Source organism: Lissotriton vulgaris, chromosome 2_1 (genome assembly GCF_964263255.1).
Source record: "Lissotriton vulgaris chromosome 2_1, aLisVul1.2, whole genome shotgun sequence".
Lineage (NCBI taxonomy): Eukaryota > Metazoa > Chordata > Amphibia > Caudata > Salamandridae > Lissotriton > Lissotriton vulgaris.
In genome coordinates this window covers 920,839,018-920,862,423 of record NC_141687.1, presented here as the reverse complement: position 1 = coordinate 920,862,423, position 23,406 = coordinate 920,839,018, and the positions used below count along the sequence as shown (strand labels likewise).

Sequence of the window (23,406 nt, the reverse complement as noted above, 5' to 3'; positions counted from 1 at the left end):
CTAGATTTTTGCATTTCTGGCCTAACTAAGTCATTTCCAACCATAAAAATGGTTTAACATGTACTAAAAGCACCAAATTGCAATTTGTGTTTACGGGTCGGTATTTGGAAGGGGCATGTTTCCGACGTCCCTTCCAAATGCCAAATCTGAATGAGATGTATTCATATTTTGCAACTGAATTCTGGTTGAAAAGCATTAACTTTTACTCGCTCCTTGAAGGAGGTGGTAACCCATTAACAAATGGGGTGGGGGTTCCAATAGTACTCTTTCCCCTTTGAGAATGGAAAAATAATATTTTATTGTAAGAGCAGGCATTGGTCCCACAGACCACTGTCTACTCTTAAACAAGCATTTGCAATGCAATATATCCCACAATTGCAAGATTTATAGCTATTGGCATTGTAAATGACAATGCCTTTTATATGTGTTTAAAAAACCCTGCAATAATGAATGGCATTGTCACTTATGCGGAAGCTGGGATTTTCATCTCGATTTTCTTACTCATCTCTAGAATCCCAAACTAGGTCGACTGCACATTTTTCCCTGTTCCAGAAGAATAAAGGGAAGATTTTACCACAGCTTTGAACAACTTCACCATCAAATCCAAATTAAACTCAAAGGACCACTGACTACGAACTAAAGTTTCAAAGATTTATTACAAAGCCAAAAATAGTTGGACATACAATCATCTCAGCAAGAGGTTCAGAAAATAAACTGGCACTAATATAAACATAATTCTACGCAAGATCCTCAGACGACTCAGAATAAAAAGCAAAGTCAATTCGAGTATCATTAGGCAACCAAGTACTTTCCCAGCTTGAAGTTTAGACTGCATTTACAAAAAGGAAAAGAAAAATGATTAGTCTGTCCCTACACTATTCTAAAGTGACATCCCTACATAACATTCCCATCAGACAAGAGTAAAGGTGTCAGCGGTGAAGACTTCCAAAGAAGTACATTCACCTTCTTCAGGCAAATAGTCTAACTGTCGAGCTCGTTCTAAGATGCTCCTTCTTACGCCCCACTCTGCCCTAAGTTCCCCAAGACTCTCTCTCTACAGCTTTCTACATCCTGCTCTGTCCATTCCCTGTCTAAGATCTGCTCTCCACCATCGGGAGCTGTTCCTAATACAAAATCCCAAAAACAGTTGACACGCCCAGAGGTACACCCCTCTGGCAGGTGAAGATCTTCAGACTGTTCCAGTATGGCACCTTTCCATCCAGCATCCGTTGGTGTTTCCTTGGGTCCCAGGCACCTTCCTCGCTAACTGTTGCACTCCCAAATTCTTTGGCAGCTTTTCTTCATTCGCGCCTACTATCCTAACTCCTAAACAATGGATCCTTCTACCGAACGAGCCTTGTGGCCTTGCACATGCAAGCTGAAATACATGGGAACATCTCTGTAAAGATTCGAAGTTACAATTCAACATTTTGCTGAGGACAGCTTCTTCCCCGAAGAGAGAACATCTTTCCTTCTCGACTAAAGCTAACAACAGAAAATACCGTTAGGCCTCTACTGACTTCAGCATAGCTCAGGCCCTTGCACTTTCAAATGTATTTCTAACATGACATGACATTACAGTTTACTACTTCAACACGTTAATTCTACTTTCAATGTGAATACTAGTTTTCGTTCTAAAGCCTACGTTAATTCACTCACTGATAAAAATATATTTCTAAAGTATTTAATTAGTAATATAACATTTCACAGAAGATTTCATTCTTGTATTAGGCAACACTGCATTTCAATTAAACTCTACATTAGTCTTGGGTTAATAAACACATCCATATATATTGTGCTGATTCTCAGCCTAACATTATAAGTCTAAACTACATTAGATTAGTAGACCCTCTAAATATGTGGATGCTGGCAACTCAGGATTATGGTGCACCCCTACAATTTTCAAGAGTAACATGGCGCTCTCTCACTGACAATACCAATAGGTCAAAGTTGTTAAAATGTTAGACCTATTGCATTGCAAATGCTTGTTATTTACAGGCACCCAATGCTGCACTTTCACATTAATAGAGTCCACGCCCCTTTCTTTAGATGTGTTGTGTCTAAAGAAAGGTCCATGACCGCTATTAAAGTGAAAGCGCAGTATGAAGCCCTTTTACCACAGTGACCACTTAATTATGCATATTCAGATACTGAAAAGGAGCACTGGCTGAAAGAGAATGACCCAAAGTTCCTTTCTGTATGCAGCATTAGTAAGAATGTGATTTGAGTAGGTTGGCAAACCAGCTGAAGCCGTATCTAGGATAGATCTAATCCAACAAACATAATTATTAGAACTCTTTATGGATCATAAGCAGACAACAAGGGCATTATTATTACATTAGAATAATTGACATGGATCTTATTTTCTTTGGTCTAGATCACTGCCATTTTATGAGATGCTTTTGTGCAGTCACATGTAATAAACAGGTAGTGTTAAAGCTATTACTTCATCGTTGGCTGTAGTCCTTTTGGCTTGGTTAATGCTTTATTAATGTTTGTTTTTTGTATATGGTTTAGTAATATGTTATTACAAAATAAAATATAATAAAATAACAAACTTAAGGAGAATTTGAACAAAGTTTCATTTAAAATGTATTTAATTTCTTTATCTCTTCTGCTATCACTATGCCCCCCACTCACTTCCATCCCCTCCATTGTCAGCTTGCTACCCCAGCCTCTCCCACCTGCCCTCCATTGTCAGTGTTTTGTCCATCCCCCTCCACCCACCCTCCATTGTCATCCTACTGACCCAGACCTTCCCACCTGCCCTCCATTTTCAGCTTGCTTCCCCAGCCCCTCCCTCTCACCCTTGATTACTAAATTGCTGCCTGAGCCCTTCCCACCCACTGTCCTCTGTCAGCTTGCTTCCCCAGCCCCTCCTGCCCATCCTCTGTCAGCTTGCTACCACAGCTCTTCCCACCAGCTCTCGGTTGTCATCTTGATGGATCTCTCCCTTGTCAGTGTGCTGCCCCAGGCCCTCCGCCCTCCATCCATTTTCAGCGTGCTTCCCCATCTTCGCCTTCCAACCCTCCATTGTAAGTTTGCCTTCCCTTCCCCTCCTATCCACCTGCTATTGGCAGTTTGCTTCTCCACCCTCCGGCCATTGTCAGCTTGCTTCCCCAGCCCCTCCCTCCCACCCCTCATTTTCAGCTTTCTCCCCCTTCTGTCCTCCCTTCATTGTCAGCTTGCTTCCCCAACATCCATTGTCAGCTTGCTGCCCCAGCACCACCTTTCCCATCTCCATTGTCTGTTTGCAACCCCAGTCCCTCCCGCATAATCTCTGTTGTCTGTTTGCCTTCCCATGTCCTCTACCTCACCTGCCGCCTTCTGTCCTGTTGTCCTCTCTCTGTGTTTCCTCACATTCCAACTCACTCTACCGTTTGTCTTTTCTTTTATACGTGCTGGCCACGTCATAGCACTGTTTAAAATTGTTGTTTTGCCCAAGATGCACAACAGCTGTGCTCAGGGCCGGGCTGGCTACCGAGCGTTTTAGTGTGCTGCCAAGCAGGGGACTGGTTTCGTTGATGGGGACCTGCGTGTGCTTAACCCCTTCACTGTGGGGGTTAATCCCCTGCTGTGCTGCGGGTGAGGGGGCGCGCACAACGCCCCCATGCTCATCACGAGCTGAGCTCGTTATGAGGCATGGCGCTGCTGTGCTCATGACTAGCTCAGCTCATCACGGCCACACCCGTTCCCGTGGAACGCTCAGCACAGCGGGGGAATTATCCCTGCATGGGAGCGTTCCACGGCTCATGACGAGCTGAGCTCGTCATGAGCACCGGAGCGCCATGGCTCATGACTTGAGCTCGTCATGAGCCTCGAAGAGGTTAAAACCCTTTGTTTCGCTTTTTTTATTTAGAAGCACACACAGGTCCCCATCAACGAAATCAGCCCCCACCGCAGTGAAATCGGCCCCCAGCTTGGCAGCATGTCAAAACGCCCAGTAGCCAGTCCGGCCTTGGCTGTGCTGATGTATACCATGGCTAAAAATCATTACCAAAGCCGAGAGCTCTCAAAAGCGAGACCTTTGCCTTTGAGAAATCTTGTTGTCTATGCTTTGTCACAGCTGGCTGTCTCAGAAGAGTGATGCCCGCTGCTAGTGGGTTATCCTGCAGTAACTGCCTGACAGTATGGTCTTGTTATGAACCATTTTATTGACTCTAAACTAACAGTAGTTGGGATTGAAGAGTGGAGTCTGAAGACTGTGGGGTGCCGAGCAGAAGGAGCCTCATTTGTGGGTCAGGTATTGAAACCTTCCTTTTCACCCATGTAGGTACGAACCAATTGCTGTGTGCCAAGTCTTTGTGTATTTACTCAGGGTAAATGAAGCAACATGAGACTGCATTTACCATAATGCCAGGGGCGAACCTTGCTGGGAGGTCAAGCAGTGTGCTCCCACCCCTGTTCCTGTTTAAAAGCCCTGAAGTGGGTGGAAGCTTGCAACCTTGCCTTTAAACCCACATAATTGTTTTACTGTGTTGTGTGTAAGATTATTGCAAGTTTGTCCGTACAGTGGAACTTGCATCAACGTTTTGCCGCAAAGCCCATGTCAATATCTTTCAGTCCTAATGTCCATGTGCACCTGACCAATCCCCTCTCAGTATTTCCATATCTTAAAGTCAGTATCTCTCGGTGCTGGTGTCTACTTGTCCCAGTGTCAGTGCCTCCATGTCTCAGTGATGTATCTCACAGTCTTGTTGTCCACCAAAGCCAGCGTCAGCATCTCTATGCCCCGGCGTAAACATCTCCCAGTGTTTGTGTCTGACTGCCCCAATATTGGTGTATCTTTCTTTAATGTTAGTGGGTCCCAGAGTCAGTACCTCTCTGTCCTAGTGGCATCTTCTCTCCATGACACTGTTTTCCTGTGCAGGGGCAGTGATACTTATACAGTTTAGGGGAGTCAAGAGCTTTGCTACCCATCATAGACTATCAGGAAGGGGATTTCCACTTGGCTACCGGGAAACAGGGACCTGAGGCAGTACAGGGGTATGTCCATAGTCACCCAGCATTCTTTGTTCACTGAAGCCATATTATTGCATATCATTTACTGAGAAAAGTGTTTGGTAATCAAAACATTAAATATCTAAATTGAACTGCTTAATAATAGTTAAAAGAACAGCTCTCTTTACATAAGTGACGTTAAAAAGTATGTTATATTCCACTACCAGTCTGAAGGGGACAATGTAGTAAAGGAAAGATGCAGAATCTTTCCTTTACTACAGACAACGTCACATTAGGTCTCATATCTCAAGCAAACATCGTCAAAGAATGGAATCTTCTGGAATGCCTGTTATTGGTGATCGAAAGAGATGCTGGACTTAGTAAAGGAGAACTGTGATTTTCTATTGCCCGTTATGGACGACATCATAGGTACATCATAAACTTGTTGCATACCTCACCCAAAAAACTGTGCACTTTTGTATCGGGACGTGGCAGATACAGCCAGTGAGAGGAATTGAAACTTCGCAGATAACAGCTGCCTCCACTACCAGGTTGGCCCAATCCTGACCCATTCCTGGATATTGGGAGCAACATTAAGCTCGTCCAGGAGAACAGAGCAGGCACACAGCAGCTGTTATGCTAATTATACAATAACACATCCACTGTACATTGGCGTCAGGTGACGTCTGATGTGTGTTACAAAAATAAAAGTGACAAAAACAATTTATGTTCACAGTACGTAGTTTAATAAGCGAAATTCAGCGGCTGACTGTGGGTGTCTTTTTCAGGTCTGGCTTGACAGGCTGCTGTCGACCAGGTGTTATCAACGTTTTAAAATATACACAAAATGTGCTTTTGCTCCTCACAGTACAGCCTTTTTATCTCACTACTTGCTTTTTGCTGTATGGTATATCCCCCGCCTCCTTCGCACTGTTTGCATTACTATGCACAGTTGCATTGCAAAAACACACTGAATCATCACGCATTAAATGCTTTATTTCATGGATGACTTTGTTCTATTCAGAAATGACTTGTTTTTGTTTCGTTTTTTTCACTGAAGCAGGCTTTTCAGTGTTTTATTTGGGCCTCAAAATGCAAGCCATGCTTATTGGTTCTGCCAATACTTGTTTAAGTTGCGACAATTCGAACACAGAATGAATTGCTAATTTTCATTTTGTTTCACTTCCCTCACAGGTCCAAAGGAAGATCAAAGTAATTCGTCTCCAATGTGACCGATCCTGCCCCTGATGGGCCACTTTTTACGCACCTTCATTCCTTATGGGGAAGTCAGATGGGACATGTTGTCTGCCACCTAGGTCGCCATATGCCGCAATGGTCCCTGACCCCGCACCAGACATGTACGGACTTGCTTCCCTAACCAGTCCAGGTCAGCAGGCGCCTTCCCTGTGAAACGGACTTCCAATCAGCCAGCCCCACAGGGACCGCAGCGCTGGGAAGTTACTATGCAGTTTGGACTGCTTGTGGTGGTTGTTTTCCTGAGCTTGATGGATGTGGCAGGAAGCAGCAAGCTGGTGAAGGGGAGGAGGCAAAAAAGAAGTACGTATGAACCAAATCTTTTCTCTTATCTTGACGGAGCAATACGCATGCGCTGCTTTTTGTCTTATCTTGACGAAGCAATGCGAGGCTAGCAACCTGCTTGTTCAGATAAAGAGATATGCACACATTTGCAGATTTAAAAACGAAAGGAAAGACAGGAACGGATCAGTGTTAGATGTGCGTTTTGACACATCATGAACAATTTGTCAACATAAATCAAATGCTTGTCAGAATGCCTCCGAAATATATATATATATATATATATATATATATATATATATATATATATATATATATATATATATATATATATATATATATATATATATATATATATATATATATATATATATATATATATACTTCACGTGGTGCTTCCTAATTTTATTGATGCCATACTGTAAAAAAAAATATTGATTTCGTTCCAATGTTATGGTCATGTTATTTTATTGCAATTTGTATAGCACGTTTGCCACAAGTATGGCCTGTAAATAATATGTGATATCCAGAGTTTGAATGCCGAGAAGGCTCTGGACAGTCTAGACCACACTTTGTTGCACAATTTTTTAATCAATCCTCTCCCTCACAGTCTGAACTCTGGTGTCCAGAAGAGTTAAATTCTTCCCCTCTTCCAGTGGTGTCGGCTAGGAACCTGGGGTTCAAGTTTGATTCCAATCTTTCAGGAAGGACCCAGATTTGTCAAGTTTCCTCATCGTGCTTTTGGAAACTGAAAGCCTTGCAGAGATTCCTAAATGTTTTGCCTATGGACTGCAGGAAAACGGTCGTTCACGCATTAGTCACATCTTGACTATGCGAACAGTCTGTATTTGGGTCTCCCAGACTATCTGATTAGGAAACTACAAATTATTCAACATGCGGCAGCTAGGCTTATTAGAAATGTGCCGCTCCACCACCACATTTCCCCCCACCTGCGGAGCCTACACTGGCTACCTGTCAAGAGAAGGATAGAGTTCAAGGCGTTGACCTTGGCTTATAGAGCAACCAGAGACATTGGTCCACAATATCTGATGCAGAGACTCCGAAAATACCGCCAGACCAGGGCTCTAAGGTCGAATCACAAGGATTTACTTGTGCTTCCTCGTTTTGCAAAAGCAAGGGTCGGTGGCCGAGCTTTCTCTGTAAAAACATCCTCTCTGTGGAATTCAATGCCTGAACATACACGGAAGGCTAATTCTAAATCCGTGTTTAAGAAGGCCTTGAAAACCTGTTTTTTTTGCCTAGCCTAGAGCTCCCACAGTCTTTGAGTCCTTGCCCGCTGCACCCGCTGTTAGAGCGGGGACACTTCCGTTGGAGGTAGCCGTGCACTGTTTAAATTGAAATAATCATAATAATTCAGGGAAGGAGTATATGAGCAGGTGGGCCAGCTATAGATTCTAAGTGTCATTTATGTGTTTGGGGTTGTAATGAGTGTATGTCGAAGGAACAACAGGAGAATTTGTTGTGTTCAGTATACCAGTTTTGGGTCAAGCACTAGCTCTGGACTCAGATAGGGGGTCGATGCACACATGGTGAAAGTAGCTGTTTGGGGAGCATACCACTTGGAAGTAGGGTTGAGTGCTACAGTGATTCCTTGAGGTGTTGTTATGTGGCTGTATGATTGGCAATGAATCATTCCATGGGTTAGTAACATGCAATCCAGGCCAAAAGAGAGAGGTTAGGGAGGCTGGGTGTCCAAGAGCAACAAGAAATGTAAGTGAGTGTTTGAAAGCAATGCATTTGCAATTTACTACCTGACAGGTTTGAAAGGGACATGTAGGTTTGGACAATAATAGTGTTCATCATGTGCATGAATGAGCAGGCTTCAAGCAGGAGTTATGGACTAAGTGTGCAGTGTTGAAAATGGGGGCTTTTTAATCACTTTATGGATAGCAACTTTCTTAACCCGGTTTAAGATCGGCACTGGCAGTCTAACATGACAAAGATAGCAGCCTTCTAGATGGGAGCCCATCGACACCAGTACAAAGATATGTGGACTTACCAGTGGACGTAAGTGTGCAAACCTTCAAAAATTCATAACTTTGTGGGTACTCACAAACGTTTACTGTGCTTCTCAACTTACCCATAAATGAGTTAAGGGGGTTAGCAAATGAGGGAAAGTGCCCCTTATACCTCCATATTTCAAAAGATTGTTTTCAATATGAACAAGAAAGGGGAAATTAAATATGCAAATGTGACTGTCAATTGACCTTCAAGCATTAAGAGAACTAGATGGACCCATGGCAATCTTAGCTTTTTCTTCTGTATTTGACTTGGAGTATAGAGAATCAAGATGTAAGTGTCCATCTGCCGTGAACATCAGCCTGTGCGACAGATTTCCTGAGTCTGGGTTAATTATTTCATTGGTAGAATTAGGACTGCCATAAGCTGATGTAAGGCCGCGTCAGAATGCGGAAGGGATAGGCAAATTTTCAAGGACCAGGTAATCATGGTCCATCTACTTGAGCACATTGCATTAAGGTGGGACCATTTCAGAGGCTTATACTATCTGCCTTGGTGCGAAGAAAACATTAAAACCTTTTACCTAGTGCCACATAACTGGAAATCCTTTGGTGTTGCACATGTTTGGAATCTAGCAATTGCTGTGTTAGAATGGAAGAAGGGGAGGAAGGATATTGCACACAAGGGGTAGGTGATCACAATGAAAAGGGTTTTAACTTCAAGGTAATTGAACAGCAATGGAGATGGTGCTTAAGGCTGCTCTGAAATTATAGTAGGCCTCCCTCTAGTCTCTGGTGTACTGAGAGGGTGGTTTATAGAGAAGAGCCTTGGGTTAGAAGAGATCTCCTGCCAATATGTTGTGGTCTTGTTGGGTGTTTGGCCTATAAGTATGAGATGAGCACAAGCGCTTAATGGTTAGTCTATTTGGAAGATTTTGCCTAGTTACATAGGAGTGTGGCCAGTATATCAACACTAAATCATATGTGTTATATTGTATGACAAAAATATTGCATCCACTACTTTGACCTAACCACTACATTACATGGTAAGTCTAAGTACGGAGATGTGGAGGTGAGAACGGTAATTATATACCTACCAAGACTATACAGTGGTGGGTGGATGTATTAATATTGGAGTTTGATGTTATCGCCTCGATATAGTGTCAAACAACAATGTAGCTATACAATAACTTTTGGACTAAGCATAAGGTTGTCAATTATACTCTCTCTTTTCTTGTGAGGCAATGTAGTGGCTTCAAAGGAATGCGATGTGGTTGCACTGCATAAGGGTCATATGTATGGTTGAGTGTTTTTGTACAGAAGCCAAACAACCGTAGTGAGCACTAGATGCTCTTGTAGGGATGTTTCAATAGGAGAAGCAATCCGTGGAGTAGTTGTTGATGGTGGAATACTTGAGAGGTCATTGCATGTGTATGAGAAAATAAATCACTATCAAACAGCCCTCTTAAGATGCAGGCTTTCAAGACAGACTACCAGATTTGATGATGAATCGAGGATTAACCCTAGGACCCGTCAAGAGACATCTCCTCTGATGCCTATCAAATATTGGATTTTAACCATAATGTTTCACTAATATCTTGAAAATTTACAGTTTCACAGTTATCATCGCGATGTTAAAATGTAAAAACTGGCCTTGAGAAATCCCTGGCTCCATTAGCCACGTAGAACGAAACACGTGTCGGCTCTTCCCTTTTTTTTAAATTTGCGCTATGACAAACAAAAAATGAGTGAAATGGTTACAACAAATGTGGTGAAATAAAAGAACTACTTTCCCTCAAATCAACCAGGATCAATGTGTGTTATTTGAATGAGGAGTTATCCTTTGAAAATTATACTCTTTTGGAAAGGAGGTACACCTGCTCACAACCCTTCACTCAACTCAAATGAATTAGTCATGCATTATAGTGGCCCTTACAACACCTCGGGAGCACTGGAGGTGCGCTCAACGTGGTTTGGCTTGCTCTGGCAGTGCACGGGCCATGCTGCGGCTGTCTGGAGCCAGCCTCTTCTCAGTAAAATTATATTGCATAACAGGTCATTAAGCACTGGTAGCATCATGTGTACGTCTGATAAACTTAAGGCGGGCCACCTGGTGCTTAATCAAGCTGAGCGCCATGCCCAGTCTATGAATGGAGTGGACAATGTGATCTCTCGCAGCATGGCCGTGGATGAACTTCAGTTCAGGACATAACATAAACTAATCTGGACGGCACTGACTGCTCTCAAGTGGAGCAGGATGAAGCCATGCCTGTTGTTGTTTTATGGCAACCACGCAGCAGTGAGCAGCATTCTCTAATTGGCCCAATGCAGCATGTGGCAGCTTTGCTTTTTCCTATAGGGCAGCACAGACAAATAATGCCTCTTCCGGCCAGTTTGTGGCATCCCCGTGTGCAACATCTCACAGTGCTTCTGTTTGAGGAATTTGTACTGGTAGGAGGTTTTTTTCCTGTTGAATCCTCCTGTCCCTCTGGCCTCAGCAGCAACCCCCTTTCAAAGCTTTCTGCCCATGGCATCCTGGTTAGGCCTGCCAGATCTTCTGCTGCGAATCTCAAAAACGAATCTCAAATGAGACTAACGAATTCACTGAATTACCGTGAGGTAGCAGAATTTACAGCATGTGTTCCCAAATCAGGGTCTTTGAAGAAGAGAGCTTTATTTGTCCAGCAACCCACTCCACACTCTTTGTTTGAGCGTTACAGTAAATCATAAGGAGTATTATTATGAGCTCCTCCTTTAGTGAGAATGGTGTGTTCAAGCCCCACTGCTCCCAGAGAAGGCTGTTCTGGTGAAAGCCACTGGCATCCTGTAAGCATTGACCAGTGCCCTGCTCCTCGCTGCACCAGTGGGTTTGTCATCTGGGAAGAGGGACTTGGGTCACTGGTTCACTGGACTTCTGATCTCAACAGCTTCGGTCGCAAGCAGTTCTCCATGACACCAGTGCCATTTCCCAGGCTGTGACTATCTACAATGCAGCAAATGCCTAGCAACCCCTGACAGTCATGGAGCTCAGTCACAGAATAAACGTCTTCTTTTATCATTGGCGTGGTGTAGGCAGACATCAAAACTGCTTGATGCCACTCAGAGAGGCTCGCAAGCTACAGCCAGGGAGTCTATACAATTAAAAGGGAGACGGCTTCTGCAAGTCTGGCTCTGGGCAAACAGACACCGGATAGCAACCTGGTTCTGGCCTTGCCTACTTTGTGAAATGCGATTGGAAAGTCACTGACAAGGAAAAGCAACCGTTTATCTTTCCTTTAGTGTTATGAAAATAAAATAACCCATTCACTTTGGTGACAGAGCAGCACGTGTGTCACGGGTAAGTAAGTTGTAACATTTCAGTCCCCATCAGTTTGCATTCTACATGCCATTATAAGCATCAGATCAAAAGCACCACAATGTCAAGTGCTGTATGCTAAAATAGTGAGTCTAACCAAGTATGTTACGTCACACAGAGCCTCTTGTCATTGTTATGTTTGGGGTGGACCATCCCATGTTGAGAAGTCATGTAGAGGTGTTTGTAAGACAGACCCTACTAATGTGAGTATGATGGTCCGGCCGTGACATCACAAAGATATGTAATAAAGTGGCCAGGAGCACACCAAGTGTGTCCTGTAGCCAGCGTAATGCCACTCTGCTGTTTGGTGTGTTTTATTGCAAGAGTTGCATGGCCTACCCCACACAGCCCATACAGCAACCCAACAACTGGCGACAAGGGAGTCCTTGCTCTCTCATCCTTGTACTTTCCCTCCTGCATGTGGTGCTCACCGCACTCCCGCTGGTGGTCGCGGACCATCTCCTGCTGCTCTAATGCTCCAACATTTTTGCTGAGGCCTGTACGTTGCCGTGGAGCATTTCCCACTGCTCCGCTGCCTGTGTTGCGGCCTGCTCAAGCTGGCCCGACCGTCTCCACGCACCTGCACCCTGCAGAGCAAGCACACGTCCAAGGCTCTGCGGAGAGAGAGGAAGTGGGCCCTCGCTCACTCCCTGGCCTCCAAAGATCAGGTGTCTGTGAGGCCTCAAATTTCACCGGCTGTTACTGCATCTGGGGTCTCACAGAAGGGGTGCCTGTTTACTTTTAGCAGCACCATTTCTTCACTGTGCATTGGTGACATTCTTCACAAGTGGAGCATTTTTCTGGCCTGCATTTGGATACATGGCTGCCTGTCATACAGGACATTTATGCTACCTCCTGTCTGCAATTACACCAATCCTCACTCACACTCACCACAGCCACGCCTACCGAGCACCTAGGATACTGGGCCCCACTCCTTTACGCAGGTAATCAACAGTTGACGCTCAAACACTCCTGGAACACATGCGCCACACCAAAGGACATTACCATTGCGTGTTTGACGCCATTTTGCACATCCTGCTCCTGCTTCTTCCCAGCTGACCTACTGGATGTCGACTCCACTATGTCATCTTCACCCATGGTCAGTGTTGTGACCCCTGTGCCATCTACAGTAACCATTGTCACCCTTGTCATGGTCTCCATACCTGCTCTAGAACCGTTTATAGTTGACAGGCCCCCATCCGCTCAGGTAGCCAGATGGATGGACTGGGTTGATTGGTTAGAGAACTATTTTGGAGGTGGTGGGCCTGGAAAATCATCCACAGCATCCCATGCTATTAAGCTTGGGAGGTCCATAAACTGTGGATGTCTGACATTGAAGCTTGCCCTCCATTCACGTACACTTCTTTAAAACAGGCTCAGACAGTCCATTTCCAACCCCTTTCAAACCCAGACTATGAAAGATTCTTGTTGCACCAAGCCCATCAGCTACCAGAAGAATCAGTGGATCTCAAAGACTTAGCCAGCAACTGTACTTTGCCCGATGCAGATGGTGAAATTTGTGCCCAATGTATACTGGATTGTTCTTATTCCTAAGCACAACATCATTTGGGAAGGCCATCAGTTGCCGGCGTTAATTGACACAGGAGCTTCAATTAAGATTTTGCCACAGAATGTCCTAAAACACTCCCTTTTCAAATGGTCCTACGCCCCACCTCCACCCAGGTCTACTGAAGAACCGGGTTTTAGAACCCAGCAGCGCCAGGGAAAACTCTCGAAGTCTTCGGATTCCCCTGCCTCGGCAAACAGAGACACAGGACACTTCTTGATGACGTCAAAGTCCAAAGTTTATTGGCTGCAACCAGGAACAGAGGTCTACGAAGCACAACACAGGTGGTTCGCTAGAGACTGCACAATTTCAATGAGCGAAGCATGGTCTTTTATGCCAAAAATCACATTCCAAAGTAGCATCTGTAACATACAAACTAGCCAATCACAGTGTGACATTTCAAAAGTAGCGCATGACGACAATCCCATTTTCCGTTGTCCAGCCCACCAGAAATGACCAAGCACATTTCAATATCCTGTTCGATCAGGCCGGACAAACCCATCATAAAACCTCAACCCAAGTCAGTGATTAAGCCATAAAGGAAGGAGCAGAAACAGATGGAAGCAAGATAAAAGGGTGGGTGCAATGTGCCATTAACTTCGGCAATGTCCTGGTCCTTGATCTTTATCTGACCAGCTGCTTAACAAGGAACTGTCTCAGCGATGTCAGCCTCGGGCAAGGGAGTCAGTTCAGCCAGGTCATTCACAAGTCAGCTAAGGTGTACGTGTCCCAAAGACTCGTTCGGCCGCAGTCATCGGCCTATGTGAGGGCAACCACACAAAATGGCTGCCGTACACAAAATGGAACCCAAGGCTTCAAACAAAATCCCTGAATACGTAATTTTCTCATTGATCGATTAAGACGAAAACACTCGAACACACCGCACTCGTGATTTGCGGTCCACTGACACCAAAATCGTCTATATCCGACGACCTTTATTGAACGGGGTCGGAACCACCGAACCACTTGCCCTCGAACTACAGAACTACAGAAGCTCCTTTTGCCCTTACATAGGCAACAAACCCAAACCCATGTCAGTCTGAATCTAGGTCTTTCTTCATCAGATCATCAACATGTTGCTGTAGCATCATCCTAGTACTTAGTACCTCTCTCTGGACAGGTCTCCTCGCACACGAAGTAGCACAGAGGCCACAAATAGCAGGAGCACACTGTACACAGAGACAGAACAGGAAAAGGATAGCTATGACCATCAGAATCTTCCATCCCCAAGTGGATATCAATCCCCAAAACCATCCCATTAACGACCAATCTCCTTTGTCTATATGTACAGAATCGGAGATCTTATGTAGCTTGGAAATGGCCTGGAAGACTGACGGAGCGTTGTCTGGAATGAAAACGCAGCAGCTCGATTGAATCTGTTTACACACTCCACTTCGGTCTGCTAGTATGACATCAAGAGCAACTTTATTCTGAAGTGTCATAAGTCGATCCGACTGGAGCTCAGCAGTCAAGTTACTAAGGGCACCAGCAGTTTCGACTATGGTGGGTCAACCACTCTCGTCAACTGGCGAATGTTCCTGCTGTTAGCCATCGGTCCCAGAACGGCAGAAAACCTGTAAAGAAATCTGCCAACTCTTGCCCTGCGGTATCTTCCTGACTGAAGACACCTCTAGCAACTCTCGTCTTATGGTAATCTGCCGCAGCTGTAAAAGTGGGAGGCAACAGGAAAGAAACAAAACATGTGCCCGAAAAGTCAGGGGGCAACCATGTATACGCTTTGTCATAGCAGATGAAATAGATACCCTTAGCTGCTAGAAACGCTGGGGAAGTCTGAGACGTAAATACATAAGTCTCAGTGCAGACACTCTTCCCTAACTGAGCTTTCGGATTCCTGCCATTACCCTGCAGACAATAGCGACCCTGATGGGGCACTATCCAAATCTGTGGAGAACTTTTCGCTCGCTGGTTAACACTCAGACTAACTCCATATCCAGTAACGTTCCAACCACTATATGGTTCTTTCTCATCTTTCGGAATAGACTCAACCGCATTAGTCCCCTTAACCATGTCGACTATACCTCTAACCAAAGCACTATTCTTCAGATTGTCTTTCGGTGAACGTAGGGGATAGACACTGTGAGCATAAATGAACATCGTTCTATATGCCCAAATAGAACCATTAAGGCTGAAAGGCAAACCTAAGTAAGGAATATCTTTACCGGTCGTATGGGGCATTAGGCCACAAATCCAACAATTTGTCGTGTTCATAACTAACTGGTGTTGGTGTAAAAGTTGAATAAAGGAATTGTTAGCAAATTCCAATCTTCTGAGTATTTCATGTTCGAGCAGAGGGTGAAAAGAATGAGAAGAAATAGTAGGAGGAGGTGTAGGTTGCACAGTGGGCATGAACGTCACTTTAAAAGAAAATGTCACATAACCAATTAAAATTATCATTAAACTCAGTAGCAAAAATAAACACAGTATTAAAAAAATTTCGGTTGATTAGTTTGTATATCTTGCTCTTAAAGCTTATTGTCTCTACAGGTCTCTCCAGCTCGAAGAACTTCATCCTCACTAAATATGCTGCTTGCGGTGGTAGGGTTTTCTATGCTAAGGAATGCCTCTGTCAGCCCAGGGCAACTCCCTTAGGCCAACCAGAACCTTCGACCTAGTGTCTCAGGCTTGCACTCCAAAGACTTGTCGACCGCGACCCTACAGCTGAACCCGGATGGCGGTTCGAAAAACAAAAATCAGTAGTTCCTCAGAGGAGAGTTAACCTGCAAACAGAAAAATCATAAAAACTTTGTTTATTTTTTATTTGTCCATGACTCTCGGGCGCAAATTATAACGGTCTTTGCCTGGCAATGTCTGTTCCTTAAACAAATGTTCAGGCTCAGTAGTGTTCAATCGATTCAATGGAGGCACAGCTTCTTGCAGAAGATCGTCACTTTCTTTCTCCGTGTTCGTTCCAATCAAACGGGCATCGCTGAATGGCAGAAAACGAGGCACAGTTTCAGTCTCAGAGTCTGGAAGTCCCGTCTGGACCCACCGGTCGTACGGTAAGGGCAACGGAGCCCATTTGCAATGTACACCTTGGATCCAGTTTTCCTTGCCTTGCACTCGAACTGCGGAACGTGTAGATAGTAAAACTAGGTATGGTCCTGTCCAGCGGGGCTGCTTGTTCTTGCTCCACTGAAAATTCTTCACGAATACCCAGGCACCGGGTTCAATGGCGTGGCCTGGATCTTCAGAAACCTGTGGTAGACTATCGTAAACCTGTTGGTTTAAGATACGCAGTTTAGCTGTCAGTTCGTACAAGTAATCAAGTAACACAGGGTGTTCTAGCTCACTAAACTTAGTCGGTCTTGGCACGCCCCAAATATTCCCCGGGCGGCCAAACACGACCTCATACGGACTCAAACCCATTCGCGAATGCACAGTCATTCTTGTAGACAGAAGAGCTAGGGGCAAAGCATCTGGCCATTGCAAACCAGAGCTCGCTTGAATTTTGGCCAATTTTAGTTTCAAAGTGCCATTATAGCACTCGACTAAACCAGCTGATTGGGGGTGATTTGCAGCGTGGAACTTCTGCCTTATTCCTAATCCCTCACAAACTCTCTTCATCACTTGACCCACAAATTCACTCCCATTGTCACTCCAGACAATTCTCGGCAAACCATACCTAGGGAAGAACTCTTTGATAAGGGCTTTCGCTGTGGACAAGGCAGTATTGTCCTTCAAAGGGTAGGCTTCCACCCATCTAGAAAAGGAGCAAACAACCACTAACACATATTTCAGGTTGTTGCACCTCTCCATGTGGATGAAATCTAGCTGCAAAGCCTCGAACGGATACGTAGGAGGAGCAAAATGACCAGCCGGGGTTGGAGTTCCCTTACCAGGATTGTACCTCAAACACACCATACAGTTCTTAACCAAATTCTCTGCACATTTTGGAATTCCCGCATTCTGCCAAACCGGGGCCAACAACTTGCAAATCCCTTTCACGCTGATATGTGCCATCCCATGAGCCATTGTAACAACTGGAAGCACATATGCATCGGGTAACAACCATCTTTGATGCTCAGACAAATCAGTGCAACAACCATTCAAATCCAGTTTACCCTTACTTTCTCTCCATTCATTCAACTCTTTCTCTGTAGCATAGCTTGGATTTCACACTGTCAATCGTATCTTCACACATACTTTTCTCTGGAACCCATCTCGCCGGACCTGCAACATACATTCGGCTCATCACATTTCTCGCAGTTTCTTTCGCAACTTCATCTGCAAACGCATTCCCGCGACCAACATCATCCGGAACTTTCTTATGCGCACTACATTTCACAATCGCTACTTGCAATGGCAAAGTAAGTGATTCAAGGAGTTCATTCACCAACTGGCCATGCTGTATCTTAGTTCCGTGCGAAGTCAGGAACCCACGCTCTCGCCACAAACGTCAAAAACTATGAGCAACACCAAACGCATACTGACTGTCAGTGTACACATTCACTCGTTTTCCTTTCGCCAACACACATGCTCTCGTTAATGCAATCAACTCTGCTGCTTGCGCTGAATTATGTGGGATACGTGCAGCTTCAACAATCATATGCAAAGTCGTAACAGCATATGCCGCAGTCGTATCACCATTCGGAAGCTTGAAGCACGAACCATCAACCCACAAAGTACCATCACACTCTGGAAGAGGGGTATCCCTAAGGTCTATCCTCCCTTTCGTTTCTTCCTCAGTTCTAAGGAAACAATCATGCTGTTCTTCAACATTGTCTGTCTCAGCTGAAATTGGAAACAACGTAGCTGGATTCAACGTGTTGCATCTTTTAATATGCACATGACTCGCTAACAAGGTCAATTCGTAACCCGACAACCGAGCACTAGTTAAATGTTGTGTCTTGGTACGATTCAACAAGGTATCCACTGCATGTGGAACCATCACAACCAGTGTATTGTCCATAACCAAACCAGCAGACTGTCGAATTGAAACAGCCGCTGCTGCTGTAGCTCTCAAACAACTGGCAATGCTCTAGCTACCGGATCTAAAGTCGATGAAAAATAAGCACATGGACGCTGCTTATCGCCAAACTGTTGAGTCAACACTGACAATGCACATCCCTCTCACTCGTGCACGTACAATGTGAAAGGCTTACTGTAGTCGGGGGTACCCAACACAGGAGCCGAACACAACGCGTTACGTAATTCGGAAAAGCTCTTCTGAGATTCGTCAGTCCAAGGCATAGGATTTGGATTATCCTTAACAGTAAGAGCTATCAAAGGGTTTGCTAACAATGAGAAATTAGGTATCCGCTGTCTACAGTACGACGTAATACCCAAAAACGCACGTACTTCTCTCTGTGTCGTAGGGACACTTATTTTCGTAATAGCTTGAATTCTTTCTGGGGTCAGTTTCCTTCCCTCCTTGGATAAGAGGTGACCTAAGTATGTTACTTCTTGTCGACAATATTGCAACTTCGAAAGAGAAACTTTGTGACGGAAATCAGACAAGTGGCGTAACAGCGACAAAGTAGCCTCTCTCCAATTCTCTTCATTGTCAGCAGCAACTAACAAGTCGTCAACGTATTGAATAAGAGCTGCACCATCAGGTAAAACCAACAAATCAAGTTGTTTTTTCAAAGCTTGGCTATAGATCGATGGACTCTCGCAATAGCCTTGAGGAGCGTGCTTAAAGCGGAAGCTTCGCCCTCCTAAAGAGAATCCAAAGATATCTCTACTTTCCACGGCAATCGGGATGCTGAAGAAAGCATTCTTCAAGTCAATCACCGAGAACCACGTGGCTGTAGCCGGGATCAAAGTCAATAAAGCGGTGATATCAGGTACAACAGGAAATTGCGGAACAACGATCTTATTCACCTCGCGAAGATCTATCACAAACCTATATACAGGAGGCTGTGAAGAATCAGTTCTCTTCAGAACAGGCAAAACCGGACTATTGCACACATTACCTCTCGTTTCCTCAATCACACCCTTTTCAATCAGATCATAAATGATCGCCAAAAGTGCTCGCTCACCATCACTCGAGATACGATACTGCGGAATGCGCTGTAACTTAGCATTCGCCTTGAGTGTCACAACATATGGCGGAATCTCCAAGAGGCCTACATCGTTCGGACCAGTAGCCCAAAGCGAATCAGGGAGGGAAGACAATTCAGGTGGAAGTCCAACTTTAGACATATACATCGGAGAGATCCCTCTCTCGCCCAATGTAAGATGTACTCCTGACGGAGAACAATACAGCGTCGCATACAATCTCTTCAACAAATCCAATCCCAACACGTTCTCACCACAACCAGTCGTCAAAATGAGGGGTGCTTCAAATTTAGGAGGTCCAACAGAAAGAGGCAATGGAATAGAAATTGGATGCGTAACCGGGGTGCCAGAAAAACCTACTGAAACATTCTCAAAGCCAGACAAAGGTGCGCCAGGGAGTTTAGAGTGCATAATAGAACTCTTCGCAGCCCCAGTATCCAACAGAAAAGGCTCTGACACACCTGATGCAATCACCTCAACATAAGGTCCACTCTGATCTACTGGAACTGAAACAACTCCCTCGCTTTGTCTATGGCTGTCCTAGCAATCATAACCATCCACTTCCTCACCTTCAACATAGTAATCGTCCGTATAGTACTGTGGCGTCCTACCAGACGCACTATTCTGCTGATCAAAACTATTCATAGAATTCTGTGGAGGCAAAGAACGTGTGTTCTGACCACGACCTCTACCTCTAGGCGCTTGTTGAGCACCTCGACCTCTAACACCAGAAGCACCATTTGTGCGCTGTAACAAAACCGGACAACTATTCTTAAAATGGCCCTCTTCTTTGCAATACGAACACTGATTAGGCCCATACGGAAAACGTTGTTGAGAAGACTCGTTCCTTTGCGAGTTTCTCGAATATTGCTGATTCTGCTGATAATCGCGTTGATTATTACTACGGGGTGGATAAGCTTGTTGTAGAAGAACTTTAGTCTTCAATTCCTTAGTCTTCTTATCCACTTTCTCTACCTCATCTTTGTGCCTATTTTCATAGTACTGGGCAGTCGCTAAAATCTGCGCTGACGTGGAAACAGCCCAAGCACTCTCAGAATCCTTCAACTTATTGCACAATTCAGGAAGCAAATTATGTACGAATTTGTCAGCGAACAATCTCTGGCCACCCTCGGTAGCCATATCTTGATCACTATGATCTACAAAGGTCTCTTCGAACCGCGTGAAAAAGTCGGACACAGTTTCATCTTTCTTCTGCTTGCATGCAGACAACTTGTCCCAATTGACACGCACTTCAGGCATCAAAGTCTTCATATAAGTAATAATCCTACCAGGGAGTTCAGTAATCACATCCTCAGGTTTAGAGCCACCTACTTGTCTATCATTCGCAGCACTAAGATTATTCCATGTATCGCCCAATTCCTGTGCATGATCCGTGTGACGAATCTTACCCCAAATAGGCTGTGGGACAACATTCCCAAACAGCATATCTATATCTGCCAAATTCATGATACATGAACCCACAGTCTGAGTTAGCTCCTGATAATATCCCGCCGGATTTTTGCGCGGATCAGGCAAAGACTGTTTAATAGCCAAAACTTCAACACGCTTCCAAGGAACATGTACCCAGACACGCTGAAAGTGTGCAGGAATAGGTGGATTAGCAGTTGCATCAGCAGGCCTCCAAACTGGAGGAACCTCACGCATCGGATATGGACGCGCTTTTCTCCCAACTGACGAATCAGGCTCAAACAGTCGCTCAGAAGGAGTGTCACTTCTGAATGATAATAAGGTCGCAACAGCTTTCTGAATCTGAAGAGGACCCACAATGGTCCCTTTCGCAAACTCGGAAAGTATTCGGTACAACTCAGAAGGAGCTTGTCCTACTTCTTCAATCCACTGTTCATGAAGAAACACACACATCATCTCAAAGACGTACCGTTGCTTTGGTGCTTCCCATTGATGAAAAACATCCATAATACCCTCAAGATCATACTGTGTAGAACACTTAACCCATTTACGCGCCATGTGATCCAACACTGTCCTTTCATCAATATTAGGCAATTGACTACGCGATTGCCTACGCTCAACAACAGGAGACATACCCAATGATCCCAACAGGGGAGAAAAGATACTAGAAACTGCAGCAGTCATTCTTTGTCTAGCACAAGGAAAAGGTGAAAGAATAAGAGAAGACGGAACAACATTAGAAGAATCCAAAGTCGGAACAGGAGGAGTATACAAGACAGGCGTAGGAGTAGCAGACGAAGGAGAAGGCAAAGTCGGTGGCCCTGGAGAAGGCTGCACCGAAGGAACAGTAGCCAATGGAAGAGGAGCTGGCTGTGGAGGAATCACAGGCAGGTACAACTGGTGGCGGTGGTGCCGTAGCATTCTGTGCAGAAGGGGGTGGCGAACTCAATAGATGCGACATTAAAGGATCTTTTGCAAGATCTTTCTTTTCTTCCTGCTCTTTAGGCGGCAAGACTGGGTAGCACTTATCTACCGCTAATTTCCTGATCCTAAGCATCTGTTCGCTCCCTTGCTCTTCCTCATTATCCCTAAACTGTATAGCAGCTTGTACCATTGACAAACCTCGTTCTCGTTTATTCTTCTTCGCTAACCTAATTTCTTTCTGTTTGGCTTCTTTGCGCCACATGCGGAAAGAGTCAAACATTGCCGGCCGGCCTTTCTTCTTGAACAGTTTAACTTCCAGATTGTCTAAAATCTCCGTTTCAAAACTACCATAACGGGGCCACTGTAGGACACCGTCTTTCCTTGTATATTTAACCCAGATGTCATTATATCCGATGGGGCCCACACCATGTTTTATATAGAGTTCATAGGTTGGAGTTCCAATCGGATGAACTGGACACGAATCCTCCAACCGGGAATCCCTAGAACAACCAAAACCAAATATCTTTCTAAGTCTGCTAAGACCAGGCATCTTCGCTCACTAGTCTAGCTTCAAACTTCAAGGGAAATCTCAATACGATAGTCTTGTGAATACACGAGTCCCTCAGCTTTGGGGCCTGCAGGTACCAAATCAAAGCGATCCTCGAAGGGATACCAAAACAAACGAAGGACTGGGAGACGCTCCACTCATACTTAACTGAAATGTCGATGGCGTCACCAGAAGACCCGTCAATCGTCTCGCTCTACAAATCGTCTAATGGCTCCAAGACAGGGCGACAGTCAGGGCAGCAGTCCTTCGTAGCCGTCGGAAAGCGGGGAACCTCGCAGCAAAGACTTTCGGACCACAACGACATACAGGGGTCGATGAAGTGGCAGGCCTTCCTCCAGAATTTCCACACGAAGCTCCTCACGATCTTCGGGCTTGGACCGGTACCGCTGAAGTTGCCCCACATTGGGCGCCAACTGAAGAACCGGGTTTTAGAACAAAGCAGCGCCAGGGAAAACGCTCGAAGACTTCGGATTCCCCTGCCTCGGCAAACAGAGACACAGGACACTTCTTGATGACGTCAAAGACCAAAGTTTATTGGCTGCAACCAGGAACAGAGGTCTACGAAGCACAACACAGGTGGTTCGCTAGAGACTGCACAATTTCAATGAGCGAAGCATGGTCTTTTATGCCAAAAATCACATTCCAAAGTAGCATCGGTAACATGCAAACTAACCAATCACAGTGTGACATTTCAAAAGTAGCACATGACGACAATCCCATTTTCCGTTGTCCAGCCCACTAGAAATGACCAAGCACATTTCAATATCCTGTTCGATCAGGCAGGACAAACCCATCATAAAACCTCAACCCAAGTCAGTGATTAAGCCTTAAAGGAAAGAGCAGAAAAAGATGGAAGCAAGATAAAAGGGTGGGTGCAATATGCCATAAACTTCGACAATGTCCTGCTCTTTGATCTTTATCTGACCAGCTGCTTAACAAGGAACTGGCTCAGCGAGGTCAGCCTCGGGCAAGGGAGTCAGTTCGGCCAGGTCATTCAGGAGTCAGCTAAGGTGTACGTGTCCCAAAGACTCGTTTGGCCGCAGTCATCGGCCTATGTGAGGGCAACCACACAAAATGGCTGCCGTAC

The 23,406-nt window shown here is 44.9% G+C and overlaps 1 protein-coding gene across 1 annotated transcript in view; it reads left to right on the top strand.

The window, feature by feature from the left end:
• RSPO1 (R-spondin 1) overlaps positions 1-23,406 on the top strand; it is a 381,570-nt gene that overhangs the window by 162,802 nt on the left and 195,362 nt on the right. Inside the window, exon 2 of the mRNA XM_086958739.1 lies at positions 6,136-6,498. Coding sequence (XP_086814865.1) covers positions 6,405-6,498 — 94 coding nt within the window. The 5' untranslated portion in view covers positions 6,136-6,404. The remainder of the gene's footprint in view (positions 1-6,135; positions 6,499-23,406) is intronic.